The sequence below is a fragment of the Macaca nemestrina genome, chromosome 7 (genome assembly GCF_043159975.1).
Source record: "Macaca nemestrina isolate mMacNem1 chromosome 7, mMacNem.hap1, whole genome shotgun sequence".
Classification (NCBI taxonomy): Eukaryota; Metazoa; Chordata; class Mammalia; order Primates; family Cercopithecidae; genus Macaca; species Macaca nemestrina.
This window is the reverse complement of record NC_092131.1, coordinates 40,291,694-40,319,447: the sequence shown is the minus strand read 5'-3', so window position 1 is coordinate 40,319,447 and position 27,754 is coordinate 40,291,694. Positions and strand designations below refer to the sequence as shown.

The 27,754-nt window shown below is 42.7% G+C and overlaps 2 protein-coding genes across 3 annotated transcripts in view; one reads left to right on the top strand and one right to left on the bottom strand.

The window, feature by feature from the left end:
- Positions 1-6,404, top strand: part of LOC105472868 (arginase 2) — a 36,764-nt gene extending 30,360 nt beyond the window's left edge. The window contains exons 7-8 of the mRNA XM_011726422.3: positions 934-1,070; positions 3,607-6,404. Of these exons, the coding sequence (XP_011724724.2) occupies positions 934-1,070; positions 3,607-3,812 (343 nt within the window). The 3' untranslated portion in view covers positions 3,813-6,404. The remainder of the gene's footprint in view (positions 1-933; positions 1,071-3,606) is intronic.
- LOC105472867 (vesicle transport through interaction with t-SNAREs 1B) lies at positions 13-27,754 on the bottom strand. 2 transcript variants are annotated; one of them, XM_011726420.2, is made up of 6 exons: positions 27,269-27,743; positions 15,365-15,423; positions 12,679-12,870; positions 9,347-9,520; positions 6,390-6,451; positions 13-4,370 (listed from the first exon to the last, which is right to left on the bottom strand). In XM_011726420.2, the coding sequence occupies exons 1-6, from the start codon at positions 27,381-27,383 to the stop codon at positions 4,274-4,276; spliced, it is 699 nt and encodes a 232-aa protein (XP_011724722.1). In that variant the 5' UTR covers positions 27,384-27,743; the 3' UTR covers positions 13-4,273. The 2 variants fall into 2 exon arrangements, with proteins under 2 accessions (XP_011724722.1, XP_070956086.1); XM_071099985.1 differs by lacking the exon at positions 6,390-6,451 and having other exon boundaries at positions 4,037-4,370; positions 27,269-27,754.

The following is a 27,754-nucleotide window of genomic DNA, read 5'->3' as shown; positions in this document are numbered from 1 at the left end:
CACTTTAGCCTGTTTCTTGAGAACAGCAGCTTTACTTTTAAAATAAAAAGCAAAAACATACACATAATTTTAAATAGCTCAGAAAGGTAAAATATGAAACACAGGTCATATTCTTCCTCTGGGGTTTTTGGGAGGAGGCTTCCTCTAAATCATTGCCTAGATCTTCTGTCTCAGGAATTTTTCTTGATCTCCATCTTTAATGCTTATCTTCTGAGATGACAAGCATTTATTGTTTCAACTGTCCCATTCTTCCCAGTCTCACGACTGTTTCATATGAGTTTTATGTTAAGCAAATCTTGGCAGTGTAGAAAGATGGCAGATGAATACTAATCAAACAGTAGTTTTAAGAGCATTTTCCCAATACCAACTATTTACTTCTGTGTGATTAATGTCGGAACTGTTATCTGGTAGTATGTCATTTCGTAAGCTGTTAAGAAACTTAGTTGTTAGCTTCAGCCTTTGGATACTGGGGCTATAATGAAGTTAGAAATGGAAGATATTAAAACTGCAGACCTAAAATTAGAGTTCACTTCAGCTGCTGTTAGGTTCAGAGAATAACAGCAGCCATAACCTACATCAAGCCAATTTAAATTAGACTGTATCAGAGCCCAATCTCATCTAGAAATGAAGAAATCCCTCTATTGACAGTTATTAGTGTAAGAGGTTCTAATACCCAGGGTAAGGCAGAAACATACATGAGAGTTAGTCTGTCTGAGGCATGCAGAACAAATGGCAGTATCATGAAGTGGTAGGTAGGAAGTTAATATTGCCAATCTCAGTAACTTCCAAGAATAGAAAGCCTGGAAATGTATTAATAGCTTTATTAACAAAGTACCAGGACTAATAGCAACAAAATCAAGGAGTTGCAACCATGAGAAGGATGAGTGTCTAAGCACAACCAGTTAAGTATTATTTTATTCTCTTCCTTTCTAGGAGACAAAGACCAATCCATCTGAGTTTTGATATTGATGCATTTGACCCTACACTGGCTCCAGCCACAGGAACTCCTGTTGTAGGGGGACTAACCTATCGAGAAGGCATGTATATTGCTGAGGAAATACACAATACAGGTATGTAGCAACCAGGTCTGCAGCCTGTTAACAAAATAGGTAAATATGCTGGAGTCTCTTGCCTGCAAAGGATCTTTTCTGATATTCCACATCATTGCAGAGTTTGTTTTTGCTTGAACTTTTGTAGCTAAAAATTATATGGCCATGCTAATAAAAAGGACTACTTTAGAGTCATGCTTGGACATGGCTCTTGCCAAATTACACTAAGGTAATAAGGAGTAAAAAATTAATTGTTAATAATTTAAACATTAAATACCAGAATAAATTGTCAAACTGATGCAGTTCTTTGTGTCTGAGTTATCTAAAGACAGATTAAGATAAGAAGGCAAGACCAAGACTGTAAATTGCACTCTAAGAGGTTGGTTCATTGGGAGTTGTGAATTTGGAGTTAAAGCTGATCTCTTGAAGAAATCTGCAAATTGGACAATATCTTGGGTCCTTTATGTAGGGTAGGTCTTGTACTAGAGCCTGATAGGATCTCCAATAAGGGGGATACAGTTAGATGAGAATGACTGATGGAAAGAGTACTAAGATGAATTCTACGTTATCAAGACTGGCTACAAGACTGGCTACTTTTCCAAAACTCATACTTGTTTGCAAACAGTTTCCATTTCTGTCAGAAAGCTTCTGGTTTTAAAGCTACTTCAAATGACCTTTCATTCCAAAATTTAAAGAACTACCAAATCATACTGCTTCAGTAACCATCTGATGGAACTACGGTATGGATAGAGACCCCAGATTGAAAGGTTCAGGGCTATAGAGAACCATTGACTAGATGGGATAGAAACTGACATTGAGAAATGGTCTCCTTAGTGCCACAGCCTGCTAGAACCTTAGGCAGTATAGAAAGGCAGGTAGTATCTGATTCTCAGATCTGCAATCTTAGATGTTGCCAGTGGTCCTTAGGTTATTGGTCAGAGAACCTGGGAGTTCAATTCTCTGCTTTGCTTCCTAAAAACACCACTTTAGAGCAGGGGTTATAACCTCTAGCACTTATACGTGGCAGCGGCCATGGCTTGTCTCTTTGTTCCCATGCTACAATATTTTACTCCAAAAGACACTCATGGGGCTAGGCACAATGGTTCATACCTATAATCCCAGTACTCTGGGAGGCCAAGGCAGGAGGATTACTTGACCCCAGGGGTTCAAGACCAGCCTGGGCAACATAGTGAGACCCTGTTTCTACCAAAAATTAGCCAGGTGTCCCAACTACTTGGGAGGTTGAGTCTGCAGTGAGCCATGACTGTGCCACTGCACTGTTATAATGCTGTCAACTAGATACCTAAAGCAGTTTGCTTAATTTAAAGGGTGGCAATAGTCTGGAAACATAAATCATGTATGTATTTCTAATACTGCAAACCTTGATTCCCACTTCTGGGATATGCTAAAGGTGCAGGTTTAGTCAGTGGAAATCAAGAGACAAATCAGGAACACAGGTCTATGTGCAGGAAATGATGGAAATGCTACAGTAATACACCTGTTGGTTGCAGTTTGGCACCATACACTCAACTACACATTGCTAATAAGGGAAGATGCTGAATGGACATATGGCATTGAGCACATCATGTACTATAGTGTAATATCAATAAACCATCAGGTACATTCGCCTGTGTTTCCAGACTTTATGGCCACCCTAAATATTCTCAGATACTTGTATTCCTGAATACTAGCTTGTTCAGATCATGCTTCATCCAGAATAACCAACTAAAAAGTTAATTTCTACAGAGCAATAAGGCATTTAGAAGGGTAAGCATGTTAGCAGGTCTGGATAGGTTCTTCTGGTTTAAGCTTCCCTTCCACTTGCTCCAGGCCAAAGGAACAATACTGAGAACTTTGACAGAAGTTCTCAAACCTTAACAGAAGGTAACTGGAGTCCAAATAAAATAACTAACATATGGCTGAATCTTCTCTTGATCAAGTACAAGATACTGGGTCAGTCTGCTGGGAGACAAAAGATGTGTTAGATGTGGAACCTGCCTCCAGAGCTCAGGCCTGCAGGGATGAGAATGAGGCTTGCAGTAATAACTACATTTCAGGGCATATGGTGTGGTGCTCTAACAGATGAAGATAACACATTAGAGTTCAAAAGTGGGAATGGAGTTTAGCTAGTCAAAGTGGGAGATTTCCTCTGCCTTCATACTTGATTCATTTCCAGGCAGGCATCTGGAAGGTTCCTAGTCATACTGGAGATGGCATACATTTTGCCAACAAGCAGGATGAAAACCTCCCCCACCCAACACCAAGCCTTTTCCTTTTCCAGAAGGCCTGACAATTATGCCTATTATGTTAGTTGAACAAAGATGGTTTATTTCGTTATCTTAAAGGTTTCTTTTAATCTACTGTAGCATAACAGTGTTTTAACTTAAATTCACGGCCAAGAGGATGAGGTGCAAGGGGCTTCCTGAAAATAGGTATTTTCTACTACAAAACGGACTCTTGTTTTTACCTTGGCTTGTTCTCCCTGTCCCAGTGGGATGACCCTCACTGAGAGTAGCAGCAAGGGAATTTGAGGTTTTGTCACACTTTGTTCCTCCAGGGTTGCTGTCAGCACTGGATCTTGTTGAAGTCAATCCTCAGTTGGCCACCTCAGAGGAAGAGGCGAAGACTACAGCTAACCTGGCAGTGGATGTGATTGCTTCAAGTTTTGGTCAGACAAGAGAAGGAGGGCATATTGTCTATGGCCAACTTCCTACTCCCAGTTCACCAGATGAATCAGAAAATCAAGCACGTGTGAGAATTTAGGATATACTGTGCACTGACATGTTTCACAACGGGCATTCCAGAATTATGAGGCATTGAGGGGACAGATAGATACAAAATGGTTGTCTGGGTCAATACTGCCTTAATGAGAACATTTACACATTCTCACAATTGTAAAGTTTCCCCTCTATTTTGGTGACCAATACTACTGTAAATGTATTTGGCTTTTTGCAGTTCACAGGGTATTAATATGCTACAGTACTATGTAAATTTAAAGAAGTCATAAACAGCATTTATTACCTTGGTATATCATACTGGTCTTGTTGCTGTTCCTTCACATTTAAGTGGTTTTCCATCTTTCCTCCCTCCTCCCACAGTTTGGCTACACAGTGCATCCCTGAACTGTTAGCCCACAGCAGCAATATGCTTATTCCATCCACATCCCTAACATCATGCATTCACAAGGTCAAAGTTCTGGTCCACAAACCCTTCCCTATAGAAGTTCAATGGCTGCGAAAGAATTTGTAGTAAACCAGGCCTCCCAGGATGGCGAGCTCCAGTAAGATGATAATGGAAAGCAGCAGCTTGTTGGTTGTCACTCTACAAAGAGAAGCAAAGTGGGGAGTAGTCAGAAGTTTGGATAACCTTCCTTCTAAACATTTTGGGGTTAGACCTGGAACCACAGCTGGATACTCTGAGGCTGTTTGTTTGATCACACAGCCACTTACCAGGAAATACTCATAAGGTTCTTTAGCTGTCATTTAGGGATAATACTGTCTACCTCACAGAAATGTTAAACTGAGACAATAAAAACCAAAGCATAAAAATGGATTCTGAAATGTGTTCAAATGGTAGTTACTTCCTTTAAAAATAGCTTTTCTAGAAAGAGGGGTTAGCTAGAAAAAGTAATCATATACATCCAGTTCAGGATGGGTCCAGCCCTAGGATAAGTAACTAGAAGCCTGGGTAATACCTTTCAATCCCTTGGAAACTTCTTCCCTTTGCCCTGTTTTTCCCTTTGCTCTCCTATCAACCCAAATGGATATGTTATAAAGGTAGTATAGGAGCTTAAAAATTTTACTATATCAACCCAAATGGATATGTTATAAAGGTACTATAGGAGCTTAAAAATTTTACTATCTGTTGTTTACACAAAGAATCCAACCTTTAGTTCTCATGTTCACTCTAGGTTTCTCCCTGTTCCACAAGGAATTTATCACTGTAGGAAAATCCCACCCCTCCTGCTAGTTCCATGAGTGGGTTATAGTTTTGTTTCATGCTAGGCCACCTGTGTCCAAGGTCACGTACAATACCCTCTTACCCCCAACTTCAACCTCAGTGGCAATATTTCTGCCCTGGATTTGTCTGTTAGCACTCAACGATTTTGGTTTTTATTTTTGATAAAGACTACTTTATTGGTGGCAATTAGTACAATTCGAAGTTTGATCCTCAAAGAAGGACTTAGTTATTTATCAGACTAGGAGTCCATAGAGAGCTGAATGAAACTGAATCAAGTCACTGCTGTGATGACTGAAGATAATCCTGTTTCTTGGGAAATGAAACCACAGTCAGCTGATGCATGGCATATGCTGTTTCACTAATTGAGAACCACAGTGGCTCTATACAGGAGGTCATCAGCTCCACCACCCTTTAGATGCACTGGAATTCTGTTCTTCTCCTGAAACAGCTTGTGTTTTCTAGACCTTTATTTTCAAAATGCCTGCGTGAAGCAACGCTCATGGTCCTCTGGGCAACCTGACAGTGCCAGCAGATTCTGCAGCATCTTGGCTCAGTTACTGCCCACCAACCCTGACAACTCCCCAAGGGTTTTATTTTTAAAAGTCTACTTCTTCCCTACAAGACAGAACTTCCAGAAAAGGAGCTGACTCCCATGAAGGGCAAGCAGAGCCAAAAGCAAGTACTATGCAGGTGAAAACTGCTTTCTAATCAAGATTTTACAAATATATTTCTTTTTTTTTTTTTTCTTTTTTTGAGACGGAGTCTCGCTTTGTCCCCCAGGCTGGAGTGCAGGGGTGCCATCTTGGCTCACTGCAACCTCCGCCTCCTGGGTTCAAGCAATTCTCTGTCTCAGCCTCCTGAGTAGCTGGGATTACAGGTGCCCGTCCCCATGCCCAGCTAATTTTTTTGTATTTTTAATAGAGACGGGTTTCACCATCTTGGCCAGGCTGGTCTTGAACTCCTGACCTTGTGATCTGCCCGCTTCGGCCTCCCAAGGTTCTGGGATTACAGGTGTGAACCACCGTGCCCGGCCGAGATTATACAAATATATTTCAAGGAATAGGAAGCTGTTATTCCCATGTGTTGCCTTCTCTAAAGAACATTAGCTGTGATTAAATATCTTTTCAGTGGAGAAATTTTGCACTGCTCCAAGTCAAAGCAGTATATACTTTTAACAAATGATTTTATCCTGAGCTATTTAATGATCCAAGACCATATTCCTTAGTGTATTTATTCTGTTCTGTTGGGTGGTACTGAGTATATGGGGACTATCGTCAGCTGCTGAGGTGCTTTATTAGGACCTTCGTAAGTCACTATTTTAAGCTTTTTGGTTGAAAGCCATTGAGTTAAGAGAAATTTCATGACTTTAATAAAACTTACTTTCTGGACATTGAACGGAGAATCTTTCGACTTTTGCTCAAGTTTTCACTTGTGTTTACCAGCTGAGAAGAGAAAATAGTGATTATTTCCCTCTTTAAAAAGTATACTCTGTACAACTGAATATCCCTAGATTAACACTAGGCATTAAGGAATATATGTTGAAAAATTCCAAGAAATCAAGCCAATTTAAATGATGGCCTTCGAGTGTAAGTAGAAGAACCTGGAAAGGACAAGATATTTTAGTACTCATCAAGTAGGCTTAGGAATCATCTTCCTAGGTTGCTACTGGGGATGGACTCCTGAGACTGAGCTAATCTTCTACCGTGGGTACTCCAAAAGGGAAGGCTTCAAGTGTAGCCAGCAGACTGGACAGTCAGTGACCTAGAGCAACTAAAGATTTGAATTTCATCAGCCAAATTCCAGGACAGCCTCTTGAGTTGGCATTTGTTTTTGTAGGCTGGCCTGTTACTACTTTTGGGATCTGGTTATCTTTTTTCTTTACCCTCTTAAGAGACAGTTGCATTGAATTGTGAAAAGAACCTCCATGTAACTTTCAACTGCCTGCTACTAATCTGGACAGCTGGAGGATATTTCACCTCCAGCAGATGGCTACCTGCCATCTGTTCCCATTCCCCAGTGGCCTTGGTAAGCTGACCTCTCAGCTCATTCCGTGGCTTTTATTTCTTTGAAACAGGGTCTCGCTCCGTCACTCAGGCTGGAGTGCAGTGCTGCAATCGCAGCTCACTACAGCCTTGACCTCCCAGGCTCAAGCAATACCCCCACCTGTCCCCAAGTAAGGTGGGATCACAGGTGCATGCCACCATACCCTGCTACTTTTTTTGATTTTTAGTAGAGATGAGATCTCACTATGTTGCCCAGGCTGGTTTCAAACTCCTAGGCTCAAGCCATCCTCCCACCTCAGCCTCCCAAAGTGCTAAAATTACAGGTGTGAGCCTGGCCTCCTGGGCTTTTAAATTCAACCAATCTACCTGGTATGTTCAAAAACCAAAACCCACACAATCTGAAAGCAAGTTACATTCTCCATAGCTTTCCTTGAATGTAGTACTTTATTGTGAATTTTCACTGAAGAGGGCAGGCACTACTCTGACTTAATGGAGAATTGTAGCTACTAAGAAAATCTACTCAAATCTTCACACTGAGCTAGTATTTTCCTGTCCAAATCTTGGCCACAATATGTTTTTCAAATTGATTTGCCTTCTGCTATTAAGAATACAGCATTCAATTGGCAAATTGTACTAATTTAAAAATTCCAGCCGGGCACAGTGGCTCATGCCTGTAATCCTAGCGCTTTGGGAGGCCAAGGTGGAATGATTGCTCGAGCCCAGGAGTTCGAGAGCAACTTTGGCAACATAGTGAAACCCCGTTTTCACAAAAAATTAAAACAATTAGCCAGGCACAGTAGCACATGCCTGCAGTCCCAGCTACACATGAGGATCACTTGAGCCCAGGAGTTTGAAGCTACAGTAAGTTCTAATTGCACTGCTGCACTCCAGCTTGGGTGACAGAGCAAGACCCTGTCTCTAAAAAACTAAAAAATTCATACATAGGTTAACTCATTTATGGAAAGGAAAAAATAAATGGGCCGGGCGCGGTGGCTCACGCCTGTAATCCCAGCACTTTGGGAGGCCGAGGCGGGCGGATCACAAGGTCAGGAGATCAAGACCACGGTGAAACCCCGTCTCTACTAAAAATACAAAAAATTAGCCGGGCGCGGTTGTGGGCGCCTGTAGTCCCAGCTACTCGGGAGGCTGAGGCAGGAGAATGGCGTGAACCCGGGAGGCGGAGCTTGCAGTGAGCCGAGATCGCGCCACTGCACTCCAGCCTGGGCGACAGAGCCAGACTCCATCTCAAAAAAAAAAAAAAAAAAAAAAAAAAAAGAAAAGAAAAAATAAATGAGTTATTTTTCTGAGGCTCTCAGAGTGACAGTAGACTAGAGGTCCCTGATATAGTCATCATTTGGTGTTAAATATTTGTTTTCTTTCCACAATGATCCAGTTTACCTTACTGGATAATCCTTAGAGATTTTTTTTCCCTATTACTTTTTTTTTTTTTACTTTTACTTAGATAATAGTAAAGGGTTATAGTCCAGGATTGAAGCATAATTTATAAATCTATAAACTGTGGTACTATTTTACGAAATCTGGAAAATAGCCTTGGCTCTAAATGACAGGGTATAAGTAGATGATGTTTTCATAAGAATAGCAGAATACTCTATTAGATGTGTAAAAAATTAAAATCTCAGATTGGAAGCTTTGAATCCTTAAGTGCCTTTTGACGTATTATTTCTCTTGCCAAAGAGAGAATACAGCCACTTTATCCTTATTAATTCCTGTAATCTTATAAGTGTAGAAATCAGGTTTCTTCCATCTTTTTTTCCCTTCACTGAAGCAAAAATTTCCAATGATGTCTAATTCTTAGGGGTAAAATTGCTTCTAAGGGAGATCTCTTGGCCAAGCAAACTAAAAATTGAGCAAAGCGGCCAGGCACAGTGGCTCATGCCTGTAATCCTAGCACTTTGGGAGGCCAGAGCGGATGGATCACCTGAGGTTAGGAGTTCGAGATCAGCCTGGCCAACATGGCGAAACCCCGTCTCTACTAAAAATACAAAAATTAGCTACGCGTGGTGGCACATGCCTGCAATCCCAGCTATTCAGGAGGCTGAGGCAAGAGAATCGCTTGAACCCAGGATGTGGCGGTTGCAGTGAGTGGAGATCACGCCACTGCACTCCAGTCTGGGTGACACAGTGAGACGCTATCTCAAAATAAATAAGTAATAAAAAAATTAATAAATAAAAATTGAGAAAAGCATATGAACTTAAAAAAGACTATTCCCTGAATACAGAACTGCTGTAGCTTTTGGTCTTAGTATGGTTTCCAGGTGCAGTGGCCCCCTAATTTCCCCATACTTGCCCCTTTCCCTGTCTGCCCAGACTTACTCTACTCTTGGTGCGTTCTAACTGGTCTCGTTGTTCCCCCAGCTCTTCTATGATTTCTGAGCCAATTTGGTCGGTCTCCGTGGCAATCCGATGAGAGCGTTCAATACTTTGGGTGGCCCGGTTCAGGCTTTCAGTGCCTTGCAGAAGCATTGCCCTTTGAGACTGTAGCCGATTCTGAAAGGAGTATGCAAGAGAAATGTTAGACTTTTTCCATTATAAATTCATTGCCAGCATATTCCTCATGACCTTCCCCATGTTAGAAAGCATACAGTGAGCAATAATTTTCATTCCTTTTAAGACAGAACCAAAGAAGCTAATGATTCTTTTCAAGGTCACAGACTAAAGCAGAACCTGAAATGAATCAATAGGATCACAATACCCCCACTCCACTGTCTTTTACACTTACGTGAGGCAAGGAAAGATGGATTAAAAATACTGGAGCACTTTCCCTGTGTTTGTGATGAATCTGAACTGGTTCATGTGTCTCCTGGACTATCAACTTCTGAAAGGTGGCAGCCCAGATGTGGGAGCTACCTGATTAATGCATATAGCCTGTAACTTCGATAGTGCTATGAGCAAACCAACTAAACTCCGCAGCCCTAGAAAAAGGTTAATTCACTGAAGATTCCCACTTGACTGGTACTGAGAACTGAAGGACCATGAACAAGCTATTCTGTTCTTTGTTTTAAGCCTCCAGCACCTGGTATTTCCAGGTGGTCTCCCATCCAAGTACTAACCAGGCCTGACTCGCTTAGCTTCTGAGATCAGGCAGGTTCGGGGTGGTATTGCCTAGATGACTACAATTCTTCTTTTCAGCATCTAAAGAAATTTTGTAGAAGTCTGAGACACTACCACATTCTGGAAAAAACGTATGTGGTTACCCTCTTGGTGAGCCCCAAAAAGAACTTCACCTAAGGTCAAACAAAAAGCCTTGAGGCTGCCACACTGGGGGTGATTTGGTCTCAGGGAAATTAGTATCTGGGGCTTGAGCAAGCTTCCCCATCTGCCCTAATTTCTCAACTGCCCTAATTTTCTAAATCCCCACCGAAGTTTTACCCCACCTGTAATCCTAAACACAGACAGCATGAAGACAAAAGTAGCCTTGTCAGGCCAGAATTAACAACCACTGACAGAAATGGAGGCAGCTCCAAGTTCTTAGCTGTTCAAAGCGCGCGTGCACACACACACACGCACGCGCACACACAGACTCAAAAGGAACCCAGCTCACAGAGGCCTATTACAGAGCAGGTGACCACTGGCAGGACCAAGAAGCCAAAAGATTGGCTCCCAGAGCAGAAGTAGCAAGAAGCATTTTCTTTTTTCCCTTTTGTTTTGTTTTTTTTTTTTTTTTGAGACGGAGTCTCGCTCTGTCGCCCGGGCTAGAGTACAGTGGCACGATCTCAGCTCACTGCAGCCTCTGCCTCCTCGGTACAAGCAATTCTGCTGCCTCAGCCTCCCGAGTAGCTGGGATTACAGGCAGCTGCCAACACGCCCAGCTAATTTTTGTATTTTTAGTAGAGACAGGGTTTCACCATGTTGGCCAGGCTGGTCTTGAACTCCTGATCTCAGGTGATCCACCAGCCTTGGCCTCCCAAAGTGCTAGGATTACAGGCATAAGCCACCATGCCCCGCGCTCTGTAGCATTTTGACTTAATAAATGGCATACAGACCAGCAGATGAGGAAACCACTGAATGAGGTTCAAATAAAATCAGTTAGGTTAGCACAAAGGAAGAAGGAAAAAGGTTTTCAAAATGAAAGATGCAGATTTTCAACTGAGTAGGCTAAAAAATGACCAAGAAAAGATCAGATCACATAAATGAACTTCAGACAGATTTGGAACAATAATTTTACTGAAGGCATGGATACCTAAATTATGTTTTAATAATTTCTGAAACTCATAATTTTAAGGCAAAATTGTTTGGACTTCCTCCCCAACTTTGGCAACATGACTAAAGTCACTTTTACAACTCCCACTTTCACCAGCTCCACCTGCCTGCCTTTTTCCAGTCTCCCTTTAAGTGATCTTCTGTCAGCTTCTAGTCTGTAGTGATCCCTCGGGCATCCATTTGAAAATTTTAAATACTTCATTCTCAAGCGGTCTAGTTTTGGCATCAGCCATGTCAAGCCAATATCATTCTGAATGTCTCTTAAACTATAATCAGGATGCATCGTGAAACAGGATTTGTTTAAAATTGGAGTATGAGCCTTTCTACCTCTGTTCAGTCTGAATTGGTAGGCCCCTTTCTATTTCTCTGCCATGCTACTTGCCAGAGAATTTCTACTTTGTGTTGTGTTTGTGGAAGACAGACCAAATGCAGCACATTTAATCTTTCAGACGTTTTATTCCTTTAAGAATCCAGCTGCTCTAGGTGGTTTCAGAATACAGATGTTCAATTAGTCCAATTTTATAAATCAGAATCCTGAAAGCCAGACAGGCAGTCTGGCTTACTTTCCATTACCACAGAATAAAAAGATAGAAAGTTCCTTCTCGGCGGCCGGGCGCGGTGGCTCAAGCCTGTAATCCCAGCACTTTGGGAGGCTGAGACGGGCGGATCACGAGGTTAGGAGATCGAGACCATCCTGGCAAACACGGTGAAACCCCGTCTCTACTAAAAAAAAATATAAAAAACTAGCCGGGCGTGGTGGCAGCGCCTGTAGTCCCAGCTACTCGGGAGGCTGAGTCAGGAGAATGGCGGGAACCCGGGGGGCGGAGCTTGCAGTGAGCTGAGATCCGGCCACTGCACTCCAGCCCGGGCGACAGAGCCAGACTCCATCTCAAAAAAAAAAAAAAAAAAAAAAAGAAAGTTCCTTCTCGAGAAGCAGAAGCGTCTTGCATTGGTTACTGTATCTCAGTTGTTGGGCCATCTTGACATTAAGGTAAAGGAAAGCTTGGATTGATTGTGTAACAATATTCTGATAAATTAGAAACCTAACTGAATTTTCCAGGCATACTTGAGAAAGTGATTCTAAAATTTATATGAAAGAATAAAAAAGATCAAGGAGAAAAGAAATTAGATCAATGGGTCAGAATACAGAATCCAGATAATAAGAATAGGTAACACTTATATACTACTACATACAAAGCACTGTTTTTTTTTTATTGTAAGACTGTATTATATTAAGGATAAAAATAAATCTAAATATGCATATGGTTCAAAAGGCCTGCATTAAATAGAGCAGATACCAAGGGGATAACAGGACCTGGATGCAAAAAAGAGGATAAGGGTGAAAAAAATGAAACAAGAGTCTAGTGTACATTGATAACATGAAATACCCCAACAATATAGGCCCTTAAGGAAAAAAAAAAACAACAACAACAGCTAAAACTTACCATATGCTCATTCTCTAGAGCATATATGCCATATTTCATGTCTCCTCGGCCTCCAGGTGTGGCTGTCAAAGGTGTGCTTCTCACCTCCCGATGGAGTTTAGCAAGGTCCTTCCGGTAGTTTCGAAGCTTAGACATCATGGGGTTACGGAAAGACAGGGGTGCGTAACGTAGTTCCTCCTCCATCTCTGCCAGCTGGGAAGGCAGAAAGTAGTGAGTGGATAGCCTGGTTCTTCCCGCACTCATTTGGAAATATGCCTAGTTTGGACTAATCAAACTACTTATTTATTTGGACTACACCAAGCAAATAACCACATGCTCCATGAGGCAGGGACCATGTCTGGCATGTTCCTCTCATTCTGAATGCCTGGCGTACTGTCTAGCAAGCACAGAGCAGGCCTTCAAAATATATGAACTGAATGAATGAATGGAAAAACAGGAAGTACTTTATAGCTTACTAAACATTTTTATATACATTCTCCATTTAATCCTCACAACAAGTCAATAAGGTAGGAAATGCTCCATTTCATATAAAAAACTTAAAGAAACCTGCTCAAGATTACACAAAAAGAAGGAGTCCGGGCCAGGCACAGTGGCGCACACCTGTAATCCCAGCACTTTGGGAAGCTGAGGCAGGAGGATCATTTGAGCACAGTCTGGGCAACATAGCAAGACCGCATCTCTATTTAAAAAAAAAAAAAAAATTAAACAGAAAAGGAGTCAGGGTTCAAAATCTTCAAATTCTCTCAGCTCTCTTCAATATACCAAGTTTTTAGCCTGGTATGATTGAACACTGCCATCAAAAAGTGCTTTGAAGTCTACCGTACTAAAAGTGATAGGGGTCTGGCATCAGGGTTCTTCCCTTCTCCTGCTCCTCTTTCTGAAAATCAATTAAGTTTGTCTAGAGACAACCAGGGGCCTACTCTAGAGCAGGGTGCTTTAGGGGAATCAGACTTCTATTTTTCTGGGATAAGTAAAATATAACACCTGGACATGTTCACAAGAGGCCCTAAATTATTTTCATCTGCCTGGAATGGTCAGACTAGGATTATTACTTTTGTTGAGTTTGGAGAAAACAAGTATCTCAGCATCAAACAAATCAGTAGTAGCTAGAAGATTTTAAAAATGCTACCAAGGTATTAACTGAAACAGGAGAATGGCTACAAACAGGTATCATGGATATGCCCAGCTGCACATAGGTATTAAGAAAAGCTCCTAGTACCCCCATTAGGAAGAAGATAGTTTCCACAGTCTGGTGGCCTGGTCTTTCTTAAAACAGATGCAAAACAGAGAAAAGGACGCAGATGTGCTTCCTTCTCAGAACTTCACTGTGATAACTGGGAAACTGAACAAGCAAGAAGGAAGTTCGCTGGCCAAAAGAGAATTTTTTTCTTTATCTGCTCTGGGGTAGCAAATACAGGGGCAATTATTTCTGCAGAGTACTAGCAGGGACCAGAATTTTGGCCCCAATCTTAATGGTTTTGCTGAAGCTAGAGTATAATGAGATGGAGTCAAAGAACTCTTGCTTCCATAGGGCTGGAGCGAAAAAAAAAGAAAAGCCACAGGTGAAGAGAAGCAGTTATTAAACTGTTCAGTAAACTGAACCAACTTCTGACAAACTTTGGGTGCCAACTGAGACTCATGCATGTCTTGCCTGAGGTACCAAGTCCAGCTACTATGTTGTCTTTTAAGGCAGAAAGGGACATGGTTAGAATTACCTCTAAACTACATTTTCTGTGACAGTAAGTTTAAGAAAGAACAGTAATTTTTTTTTTTTGAGGCAGGGTCTTGCTCTGCCACCCAGACCGGAGTGCGGTGGTGCAGTTGTGGCTAACCACATGCTTGACCTACCAGGCTGAAGTGATCCTCCCACCTCAGCCTCCTGAGTAGCTGGGTCCGGAGGCATGCACCACCACACCTCGGTAATTTTTTTTTATGGTAGAGATGGGGGTCTCCCTAGGTTGCCCGAGCTGGTCTTGAACTTCTGGCCTCAAGTGATCCTCCCACCTTGGCATTTCAAAGTGTTGGAATTACAAGCGTAAGCCACCACACTGACCAGTAACCTATCTTAATGGCCAGCTCTTAAAAACAGATTTTAGGCTGGGCACAGTGGCTCATGCCTTGTAATCCCAGCACTCTGGGAGGCCGAGGCGGGCAGATCATGAGGTAGGAGATCGAGACCATCCTGGCTAACACGGTGCAACCCTGTCTCTACTAAAAATACAAAAAATCAGTAGGATGTGGTGGTGCCTGCCTGTAGTCCCAGCTATTCGGGAGGCAGAGGCAGGAGAACGGCGTGAACCCAGGAGGTGGAGCTTGCAGTGAGCCGACATTGCCCACTGCACTACAGCCTGGGCGACAGAGCAAGACTCCGTCTCAAAAACACAAACAAGCAAAAGAAACAACAGATTTTAAAAGACTGCTTGGGTAAAAGTATGAGAATGCCCTCACTACTCACATCAGCAATATATTACCAAAGGGTCATATTTCACAAGCGTCTTCAGGCTTTACCCATTTGTGTTTGTCAAACCCCCTCAACAACCATCCCCATCAACTGGCTTCATTTAGTAAAAATAGTCAAAATCAAGATCAATGGACAGGAACAGTTAATCTGTGATCAGTTCATAGCATTACTTCTGGAAAAGACCAACACCAGGTAGAAGAAACAAAATTTGTTCCTTGTTCTCACCGTTTCATTTGCTTCCTGTTGCTTTTCATCAAAATCCCTGATCAACTTCTTCTTCTCTTCTAGAAAAGATAGATAAGTTTCAAATGCTTATTACTATTTCCACACATTTGTAAAGGACATTCCCTCTGCTTAGAATAAGCTTCCTATGGTAGGGCTTGGTAGCTCATGCCTGTAATCCCAGCACTTTGGGAGGCCAAGGCAGGTGGATCACGAGGTCAGGAATTCAAGACCAGCCTGGCCAACCTGGTGAAACCCCGTCTCTACTAACCATACAAAAATTAGCCGGGCATGGTGGCAGGCACCTGTAATCCCAGCTACTTGGAAGACGGAGGTAGAGAAATGCTTGAACCCAGGAGGTGGAGGTTGCAGTGAGCCGAGATTGCGCCACTGCACTCCAGCCTGGGCGACAAAGCGAGACTCCGTCTCAAAAAAAAAAAAAGAATGTTTATCAATAGTGACTCTCTGAAACCCCCTAACTTCACTCCCACAGTGAAGCACTTCTATGTTAACTCGTATCTACTACTTTTCTGCAAAACAAATTAAAAATTCTATCCACTCTGCTTGCTGGGAGACTGCCTGGTATGGTGCTTGTTTTTCTCTGGGTGTGGCACTGGTAATGACTCAAACAATGAGACATTATTCATTCTCCTTTCAGCCTTTCCCATTCCATCCCTTTGGTTAACTGCATCTTTAATACCTAAAAATTACTAATCTCCCCTTTGAACAAAAATAGAACAGTCTTCAGCTTCAAAACAACAACATCTAACTAAAACAGTATTGTCTTCATTGTATTTTCTGATCACTTATACTACAGGTTTTCCATCTAAAAATATGATAGCAAGTTTCATTTTTAAATAACGTTGTTTTAAATAAATGTATTTTACATGAAATAAGTTGACACAAAGAAAATGTAAGTGACAAGGCCAGGCACAGTGGCTCACGCCTGTAATCCCAGCATTTTGGGAGGCCGAGGTGGGCAGATCATGAGGTCAGGAGATCAAGACCATTCTGGCTAACACAGTGAAACCCCATCTCTACTAAAAAATACAAGAAATTAGCCAGGTGTGGTGGTGGGCGCTTGTAGTCCCAGCTACTCGGGAGGCTGAGGCAGGAAAATGGCATGAAGCTGGGAGGCGAAGCTTGCAGTGAGCCAAGATTGTGCCACTGCACTCCAGCCTGGGCTACAGAGCGAGACTCCACCTCAAAAAAAAAAAGAAAAGAAATTATAAGTGACATAATAATGATACTTGGATGGCAAAAATTATGAAGGTGGTACCAGAATGCTGTCACCTGGTAAACATTTGTATGGGGCAAAGGCATACAAATGCCTTTCCTGGTTAGTCAGGGGGGTGAGGTTCTGGTGCCAGGTTCAGGCCTGACTCAGCATGTAAACTTGGATAATTTCCTTCATTTCTTTGGGACTGCCCCTCCTCCTTCACTGACTATAAAATGAGGAAGTAGGTCATCCCTTCATATCTAACAAGCAAAAATTAACTCTGTTTATGAGGAGCTTGATTTTTTAAAAACAATTTATACATCCAAATGAATGTTCTCCCTGGAAATCTACACATAATCTACTTATCACCACAAAGTTACCATCGTTTACAATGTTTGTTTGTTTTTTTCAAGACAGAGTGGAGTGCAGTGAGGTGATCTCGGCTCACTGCAACCTCCGACTTTTTGAACTCGTCTTTTGGAAGTACCTTCATAGTCTGGGGATATAGTCTTTGTTTCTTTTTTAAATTGTGGCAAAATACATGTAACATAAAATTTGCCATTTTGACCATTTGTAAGTGTATAGCTTAGTGGCTAGGTACATTCACACCGTTGTGGAGCCATCACAACTAACTGTTCTCCAGAACTTGTTTATCATCTCAAACTGAAATTCCATACCCATTAAACACCTCCCCATTCCATGAATTTCACTACTCCAGGTACACTGTTAAGTGGAATCATACAGTATTTGTCCTTTGTGTGTAGCTTATTTCACTTAGCATAAAGTCAAGGTTCATCTATGCTGTAGCATGTATGGGGATATGGTCTTTTACAGCTATGTATTTTTCAATGTGACGCCTAAACACAAGCCAGCAGCACTTCCACTAACTAAAGAGCAACCTTTTTTTTTTTTTTTTTTTTTTTCTGGAGACAGAGTCTCACTCTGTCGCCCAGACAGGAATGCAGTGGCTTGGTCTCGGTTCACTGCAACCTCCGCCTCCCAGGTTCAAGCAATTCTCTTGCCTCAGCCTCCCGAGCAGCTGGGGTTACAGGCGCCCACCACCATGCCTGGCTAATTTTTTTGTATTTTTAGTAAAGACAGGGTTTCGCCATGTTAGCCAGGTTGATCTCAAACTCCTGACCTCAAGTGATCCATCCACCTCGGCCATTCCACTGCAAAGAGAACAGATGAGCTGGGCTTATGAAGAAATAGCCTGTGGGTATTCAGTTGCTGTCCTGAGATTTTCTTAGATGATTTGTCTACTCTGATTTTCATCTTAAGAACTGACTTTTTTTCAGACTGTGCCTCACTCTGTTGCCCAGGCTAGACTGCAGTGGCATCATCTCAGCTCACTGCAACCTCCAACTCCCGGGTTCAAGTGATTCTCGTGCCTCAGCCTCCTGAGTGGTGGGATTACACGAGTGTGCCACCACACCCAGCTAATTTTTCTATTCTTTTGGTAGAGAGGGGGTTCCACCATGTTGGCCAGTCTGGCCTCATGTGGTCCACCCACCTCTGCCTCCCAAAGTGCTGGGATAACAGGCGTGAGCTACTGTACCTGGTCAAGCCCCGACTTTTGAATCCAATCCTACATAAGATGTAATGTCACTGTAATGCTTTATATGGATTTACATTTTGTTAACCACAACAGCATCTAATGTCAGTTGTATCTTTTTTTTTTTTTTTTTTTTTGAGACAGTTTCACTCAGGCTGGAGTGCAGTGGCATGATTACGGCTCACTGCAGCCTCGACCTCCCAGACTGAAGCAATCCTCCCACCTGCTCAAGCAATTCTCCTGCCTCATCCTCCCAAGTAACTGAGACTACAGGTACAAGTCACCACACCCAGCTAATTTTTTTTTTGATAGAGATGGGGCCTCACTATCTCATGGCAACCTCACAAGTTGCCGAAGCTAGTCTTGACTCCTGGACTCAGGCAATCCTCAACCTCAGCCTCCCAAAGTGTTGGGATTACAGGTGTGAGCCACCACACCTGTCCATGTATCCTACTTTTTAAGTGACCATAAATCATTTTAGATGCATATGTTCTATAATCTCAACTTGAGACCAAGTTCCTCTGAAACACATAAATTTATTTTGTCATTTTTACTGTGCCATAGATCCTAGAACTATAAACCTCCTTAGATACGGCTACTGCCTGAAAGCGCAAATGACAACACACTCTTTACTACGTCTCATTCATTGTTGTGTGACACCCCCTTAATATACACAAGATACTCCAGACATTTTTCTCCATATTACTCACAAAACCCATGGCTCTGTTTGTTGTTTTAAAAAAAAAAGTAGGGGAAGGTAAACAGTATGACTCTTGACCATCTATGATGTAACTGAAATGAGCACCAAAGCAGCTATTACTATCTGTGAGGGGGTTGTGTTCTTAGCTACCAGTACTGAAATAATACCTTCAGTCAAAAACGGCTACTTCCACGGAGCAGTATTATATCACTTTGTAATAAGCTGTCCCAAAAGTGCTGAGCATCATCACTGCTCTGAGTCCGCACATCTCCAAATTCAGGCATGCTCACTCCTGATCCAAGCCAGACAGTAGGAAGCAGTACTGTACACATACGTACATTCCCTTCCTAGCTCGTTCCTTTCCTAGATTTTTCTACAACTGTGTTTAGTCATAAAGTCTTCTCCTTTATTCTTCCTTTGTTAATGGGTATGAAAATCTGCATTCTCAAGAGGCAAATTCTAGAATGATTCCAGGAAAGTAACTACATAAATGAAAGGGGGAGAAGAAGACCACAGAACCTCTCTCCTTTCACTAACTTCTGTGTGCTGGAATATTCCGTTTCCTACCTGATTTCATAAAACACTTTCCTCTTATGAGTGCTCTATAACTTAACATACTTTTTTAAAACAAAGTGCCCCTCAGTTGTGTACCGTATACAGTTGTTTACTGTATAGAAAAGCCTTGGAACTTCACTACATTTATGAGATCCTTTCTGGACTTCTAAGATTTAAAACAAAACAAAACAGAAGCCTTTGAAATCATTTCTTGTGATAATAAAGCCAGGGAGGCAGATTATTCAAGAAGCTGATCTCTACCCAACTGAGAGGGATCGACAGCTGCTTTTCAAAAATTCTTCAGGCTCAGAATTATGAAACCAATGAATGCTAGAACTAGGATGTACCTCAGTGATCATCTAGTCTAACTTCCTGCCTTTACCACTGAGGACACTAGACCCTGGAGAAACGGAGTGCCTCCCCAGTCGTCGGAACAGCAAATGTACGGCAGCACTAGTTCTGGAGTGCAAGTCTGCTGACTCCCAGTCCAAGGCTTTTCTGTACAGTAAACAACTGTATACGGTACACAACTGAGGGGCATTTTTGTGCGCCCAGGGTATAGCCTTTAACAACTGGAAAAAATTTGCTTAAAAAACAAAACACCTCTTCCTCTTTTTAGGGAGTTAGAATTGATGTCACAATCAACTACAAACAGCAAGGTGGCATCCTGGGAAGAATGTGCACCATGAGCAAGAATGAACCACTTCAAATACCATTATCCCCCACCCCACAAGCCTGCCCAAATCAGTCACATGTGAGGGACTCTCTGGGACCAACTCTGTCTCCTTTGGGAAACTGGGTGGATGCTGACATGGAGTAAAATAGAAACAGACAGCTCTGAAAAACAGAACTACAGAAAGCCTACCTTAATGTCTGACCAAGGTGAGCAGCCTCTCTTCCTTATGGGGGTTTGAATTTCCAGTCCAATAATGCCTAATCTTGGCCCTTTAAAGTTGTGGAAATAACTTCAGTTTCACCAGCTCATAAATATGTGGTTACTTTGCTTTTGGCGCCTCACTGTGGCAAAATGGAGGACTTACACCCTTTATTTCTATACCTTGACAGTTGACTAGATCCCACACCATGCAGGAGTTAAAAGCAACAGATTCCTCTCAACCAACCTGTTTTCTCATCTGCAAATAGGGACTATAAGACTACTGACCTCATAAGGGTTGTTTGAAAGGGTTAAAAGAAATAATACACATAACATTCACTTAGCAAGTGCTAAATATAAGGGCTCAATAAATAGGAACCACCATTGTTTCTGAAAGTAAATACTTACAAAAACCTAAGAGCAAACACAAAATTCAGTAGAAAATTTGAGGAGTTAGAATAGTTGAAATTCTACAGTCTATAAGTAATTAGTGTTTATCGGTCAGCTGACTACAGTACTCCATAGTGATTATTTTTTCTGGCTCCAAAAATAACAGGGTCTTGTGTTATACATACTGATCTAAATGATTTAAAATGGAAAACTTTGAATATTTTTACGATACCCATTAAGACATATGGAGAGACGTCTTCAGGTATGACAAAAACAAAACTAGAAACCATGACCACAGGCATTTAACATTATTGATTAGATTAAGAAATTATAGCACATTATAGTACTCCAAAGTAATTGGAGAGAACTCTTCAGAGATTGTAAAACCAAGACTAGAAATTATGGCCATATGTACTTAATGAGATATTAAATGGATTAATAATTATTGTATGTGGTAATGGACAGTCACTGCCACAAAAACTTCCTAAAATAGGACACATTGTCTCTAATATCCTTCAAAGGCAGAAAGTGAATGGAGACTGTACTTTGGAGAAATACTGTTTTTGTTGTTTTAATAGGTAGAATATACCCATTTTTAAAGTAATGAAAATGTGGACAACAGTAGAATAGAAACAAATCACAATCATATATTAATATTTTCTTTCCAACAATTCACACTACTCACATATTCCATCATCCAACAGATACCTATGGAGCACCTAGTCTGTGCTAGGCATCTGGTTCTTAGGAAACACAGTGAAAAAAAGACATAATATTGAGCTTATATTCTAGCTCAGTGGCTTTCACACTTGGCCTTCATCAGAAACCCCCTGGAGGGCTGTGAAAACACACTGCTTGTTAAAAGTTTCTGATTCAATAGGTCTGGGGTTGGGCCCAAGAATTTGCATTTCTAACAAGTTCCCAGATGATGCTGATGCTGCTGGTTCATGGACCACAATGAAACCACTGTCCTAGTGAAAGGAAGACAAACAATATACTGTAAATATCATAAATGTACTAAGTGTCTAATACGTCAGAAAATAAGTGCTCTGGAAAAAAAAAGAAAAAGGTAAGAGTAGTTGTATACAGGGCTGGTATTCTTAGTTTTCATTTAAATAACACGGTTAGTAGTTCTATTATCTATATTAGCAGTATTCTAAGGACTTTACATATATTAACTCATTTACTCCTCACAAAAACCCTGTGAAGTAGACACTAAAATTTATCCCCATTTTTCAGGGAAAACTAATTGGGTTAAAGTAACCTGTCCAAGGTCACACTGCTACTAAAAGGTGGATTTAAACTCAGGCAATCTGGCTCTTGAATTCTTGCTGTTAAATATTATACTATATGGCCTCTCAATTCACATATTTCTTCATAAATGTTTTATTATTAATTTTAGAGACAAAGTCTTGCTCTGTCACCCAGGCTAGAGTGCAATGATGTGATGACAGCTCACTAAAACTTCAAACTCCTAGACTCAAGTGATCCTCCTGCCTCAGCCTCCTGAGCAGCTGGGACTACAGGTGAGCAGCACCACACTCACCTAATATATATATATATTTTTTTGTAGAGATAGGTCTCACCATGTTGCCAAGGCTGGTCTCCAACTCTTGGCCTCATGCAATCCTCCTGCCTCAGCCTCCCAAAATATTGGGAATACAGGCACGAGCCACCACACCAGAATATTGGGATTACAGGCATGAGCCACCACACCTGGCCCCCATGTTTTATTTTATTTATTTATTTATTTATTTTTATTTTTTATTATACTTTAAGTTCTAGGGTACATGTGCACAATGTGCAGGTTTGTTACATATGTATACATGTGCCATGTTGGTGTGCTGCACCCATGAAGAAATACTCTGTGAGGCTAGAATGGACATATATTATGTCATGATCTCTGTTCTGCAGGTACCTTTGATATTCTCATCCACAACCCAAACTCTGCCTCTCCTCTTATGTTTCTTATTTAAGTTCATCGTTCACCCAGTTGACCAAGTGAAAAAATGCAGACACCCTGGAATCTTTCTTCCTAATTTCTGCCTCAAAACCACCTCTTGGGCCGGGCACTGTAGCTCACACCTGTAACCCCAGCACTTTAAGACGCTGAGGTGGGTGGATCTTAATTAAGCCCAGGAACTCGACAACAGCCTGGACAACATGGGAGACCCTTACTAAAATTACAAAAAATTAGCCAGGCCTAGGGGCATGCGCCTGCGGCCCCAGCTACCCAGGAGGCTGAGGTGGGAGGATCACTTGAGCTTGGGAAGCCAAGGCTGCAGTGAGCAGTGATGGTGCCACTGCACTCCAGCCTGGATGACAGGAGACAGGAGTGAGACCCTGTGTCAAACAAATTCCTGTGTTACCAAGGCAACTGCCCAAAAGGCTCTTAACACAGTCCCCTATACCCAGATTCTTGAGATCTCTCTCATCCTCTGTCTAGCCATTAATGCCCTCCTTCTAAAAGAAAATCCACATCAATCAACTGCTTTAAGTCCTTTACTGACTTTCCATATCAAGTCCAAACGTCTCAATGTCACACTAAGATCCCCTCACAATCTGGCTGTTTCACCTGCCCCATCTACTACTACTTTCCCATATACATTCTAAGCTCCAGAGTTGGGGGTATTCCATTTTTTAACTCCTGTGTTGCCTCTTTGCATTTCCCCTGTTTAGCAAACTCCCATTTAACCCGTTATATTCAGTTTGAAGTTTTTTGAAGCTTCCCCTCTCTTCCCCATGCTCAAGTCCAGCCTTTTTTATGGTCTCTGAGAACTTTATTTTAGAATTAATCACACACTTTGTTGTAAGTTTGTTTACTTTTTTTTTTTGAGATGGAGTCTCGCTCTGTTGGCTGTAATCTCCACTTCCTGGGTTCAGTTAATTCTCCTGCCTCAGCCTCCTGAGTAGCTGGGACTACAGGCGCATGTCACCACACCTAGCTAATTTTTGTATTTTGAGTAGAGACAAGGTTCCACCATGTTTACCAGGATGGTCTCTATCTCTTGACCTTGTGATGCGCCCGCCTAGGCCTCCCAAAGTGATGGGATTACAGGCATGAGCCACTGTGCCCGGCCGTTTGTTTCTTTTTAAGGTAAGTACTCTGGAAGTCTTCAGGACCCAGACAGTGGCTGATACATAATAATTCTCAGTGTTTATTGAAAAATAACTTAATTCAATTACACAGCATAAGCTACATGCAAGGGCTGTATTATGTACATTATGCTATGCCTAATAATTCATGATGGGCATTAAAGTGCTGAAAACTTTATGATGTGGTCTCTGAACTAGAAAAAGACGGATTCAGAGATGAGGCACCATGTGTTTGCTTAGATAAATTCAGTTTATTCAACAAATATTTATTGAGCAGTGTGAACGAGGCAGTGAATAAGAGGTAAAGTTGCTGGACTTCTTATTACAATTCTAGGGATATGTATATACTTTATTTACAACTATGTCTGTTGCCAGCAACTTAGAATATTTTGTGGTTGGGTAGAAATTCACCTATTTCTGCTGAGCACAGTGGCTCACGCCTGTAATCTCAGCACTTTGGGAGGCCGAAGCGGGTGGATCACTTGAGGTCAGGCGTTTGAGACCAGCCTGGCCAACATGGTGAAACCCCATGCCTACTAAAAATACAAAAATTAGCTGGGTGTGGCAGCATGCGCCTGTAATCCCAGCTACTTGGGAGGCTGAGGCATGACAATCGCTTGAACCCAGGAGGTGGAGGTTGCAGTGAGCTGAGATTGTATCACCGCCTGGGTGACAGAGCAAGACTCTGTCTCAAAAAAAAAAAAAAAAAAAAAAAAAAAAAAAATCACATATTTCCGACTGTCCTCTTTGCAGGATGGAGAAAAAGGCTGGGGAGACAACAAACGTGAATGTAACTATCTTAGCTTTATGTTGCTATAACAGAATAGCTGAGTCTGGGTAATTTATAAAGAAAAGAAATGTATTTCTCAGAGTTCCGGAGGCTGGGAAGCCCAAGGCTGAGGGGCCTGATTCTTTCAAGGGCCTTCTTGCTACCCATGTGTCACCCTATGGCAGAAGGTGGAAGAGCAACAGATCAAGAGAGCAGGCAAGCAGGAGAGGGCTGAACTAACCCACTCTCTCAGCAACCAACCCACTCTCAGGATAACAATCCAATCCCTGAGGATGGAGCCCTCATGGTCTAATCATTTCTTATGGGTCCCACCTCTTAACACGATTAAAATGGCAAATAAATTTCAACATAAGTTTTAGAGGGGACATTCAAACCAAAGTAATAATGAATTCAATTTTCTATTTTTCAAGCAATGTTCTTTTGCATTATTTAGCCTTATAGAAATGGGCATTGCAAAAATTAACTCAGTGCCAGGTTGAAAATGCAGTCTACTTTTTTTTTTTTTAGACAGAGTCTTGCTCTGTCATCCAGGTTAGAGTGCAGTGGTGCGATCTTGGCTCACTGCAACCTCCAGCTCCAGGGCGCAAGTGATCCTCCCGCTTCAGCCTCCCCAGGAGCTGGGACTACAGGCACGCACCACAATGCCTGGCTAATTTTTGTATTTTTTGTAGAGATGGCGTTTCACCACGTTGCCCAGGCTGGTCTCAAAATCATTCAATACAGCAATACTCCTAACTCAGCTTCCCCAAGTCCTGGGATTACAGGTGTGAGCCACCACGCCTAGCCTGCAGTCTTTTCTTTTCCTTTTTTTTTTTTTTTCTGAGACAGAGTCTTGCTCTGTTGCCCAGACTAGAGTGCAACGGCAGGATCTCGGCTCACTGCAACCTCTGCCTCCTGGGTTCAAGCAATTCTCTTGCCTCAGCTTCCTGAGTAGCTGGGACTACAGGCAACTGACACCATGCCTGGCTAATTTTTGTATTTTTAGTAGAGACAGGGTTTCACTATGTTGGCCAGGCTGGTCTTGAACTCCTGACCTCAAGTGATCTGCCCGCCTCTGCTTCCCCAAGCACTGGAATTACAGGTGTGAGTCACCGTGCCCTGCCTGCAGTCAACTTTTCAATCACATAAATCAGATCCCACAATGGTTCTGCACAATATATTTTAACTGCATCCCATCATATTTAGAAAAAGGCACAAGTCTTTCACCATGGTCCACAAGGCCCTACATGATCTGGCCCTGCCTACCTCTTTCCTTTGCTCACTTCATCCCAAACACATGGAACTTCCTGCTCTTCGTTGAACACACCAAGCTCATTTCCGCTTAAGGGCATTTGCAGTGCTATTCCCTCCTTCTGACACTCACTTCTCCCAGATTTCTGGTTTACTCCCTCTCTTCATTCAAGTCTCAGTTCAAATGCCATCTCCTCAGAGAGGACTTTCACAACAGCCCTATTTAAAACTGAAGTCCCGAGGAAAGCGGATCGCTTGAGGTCAGGAGTTAGAGACCAACCTGGCCAACATGGTGAAACCCCGTCTCTACTAAAAATACAAAAAAAATTAGCCAGGGGTGGTGGCGCAACTGTAATCCCAGTTACTCCAGAGGCTGAGGCAGGAGAATTGCTTCAATCTGGGAAGTGGAGGCTGCAGTGAGCCGAGATCGTACCACTGTACTCCAGACTGGATGACAGAGTAAGACTCTGTCTCAAAAATAATAATAATAATAATAAAATAAAACTGAAGTCCCATCCCCTATTCCTTTACTCTGATTTATTTTCCTGTATTCTTTAACACTGCCGCTTAATAGTTATATATTGTTTATCACCTACCCACTAGAATGGGGACGTGCATGTCTTTTTCACTGTAATTTGCAATATTCACCAGCACCTAGAACAGTGCCTGGCACACAGCAGCCTCACAATAAATATATATTAAATACATGCATTTCATTCTCACCAGAGTCATTCAATTCCTATGACCTTGAGTAATTCGTTGAGCAAACACTCAAGCTCTGATCCTTAAATAAAAGCAATAAAACAAAGTTTTGTCCTTGCCATCAAGTTCTATATATCCGGAGGCCAAGAACTATATATAGCAGGTCTTCCTATGGATCTAGGGCCGGAAAACTCTAGCTCCTCCAGACAAAACTTGTAGCAACCTGAACCATGAAATGAAGGGGTAGTAAATAGTCTCAGCAGTAAAAACGATCAAAACAAGACCACATCTAAACGCCACCATAAGGTTTTAAAGGCCAGCTCTCTACCCTCCAATAACAGGTATATACCAACGCCCCAAATTATGACTCTTTTGGGTTTTTAACCCTTTTTCTGTGCTACAGATCCTCTGTCAGTCTGGTGAAAACTAGACCTGTCTTGAGACTAGTGCTTCTAAATGCATAAAACAAACAAAAACAGCTACGAAAGAAACCCACGCTACATTACAGGACCGCAGATGTAAAAGCCCCTCTGCTCTGTTTGCCGCAGTGGAAAAAAACGAGAAAATGTGGAAGGCCATAGAAGGAACCCAGGGAACTGAACCCCGCGTCCCTGGGCGCGTCCCCAATTCACTCTCAGTGGCAGGGAGACCCGGGGTTGCGACCCAGCCAGCCCTAGGGGGCGTGTCTGAGGACGCGGAGGAAGGAGACGCGGGCCCGGGTCTGGGAGGAAAGTGGGGGAAAATTCCAAAGCGCGCGGGGCCGCGCTCCCCACGGCGTGGCCCACCCGCGCCTCACCGGTCCCAGCAGTCCCCAGCAGCCGCTCGGGCACCCCTTGTAGGTCTTCATGGAGGCCGCGGAAGATCTCGTGCAGCTTCTCGAAATGCTCCGAGGAGGCGGCGGAGGCGGCCATGGCGCAGGACGCGCTCGAGCAGCGGCCACCCAGATTCGGGGCTCTGGGCCCTCTCCTAGCCCGGCGGTCAGCCGCCCAGTCCCGTGGCCATAACGGCGACCGCCGCACCACCGCTGCCCAGGACGAGGCTCTTCCGGGGCCGCAGAAGGGTCCTCCCGAGCCGGAACGCCCACCCTCTCTAGCCCGTGATTGCGGGAGCGCCGGCGCGAAGGCCTGACGGGAAGGCGGCAGACTGCGCGGCCTAGGCGACTCCTGAGGGAGCGAGCGGGGCGAATGGTAGTCGCAGAGCCCGAGAAGTGCCCGGTCCGGGGTGGGGAAAGGCCGCAGAGAAAGGGCCCTAGGGGACCTGCGGGACGGGCAGCTCGGCCGCC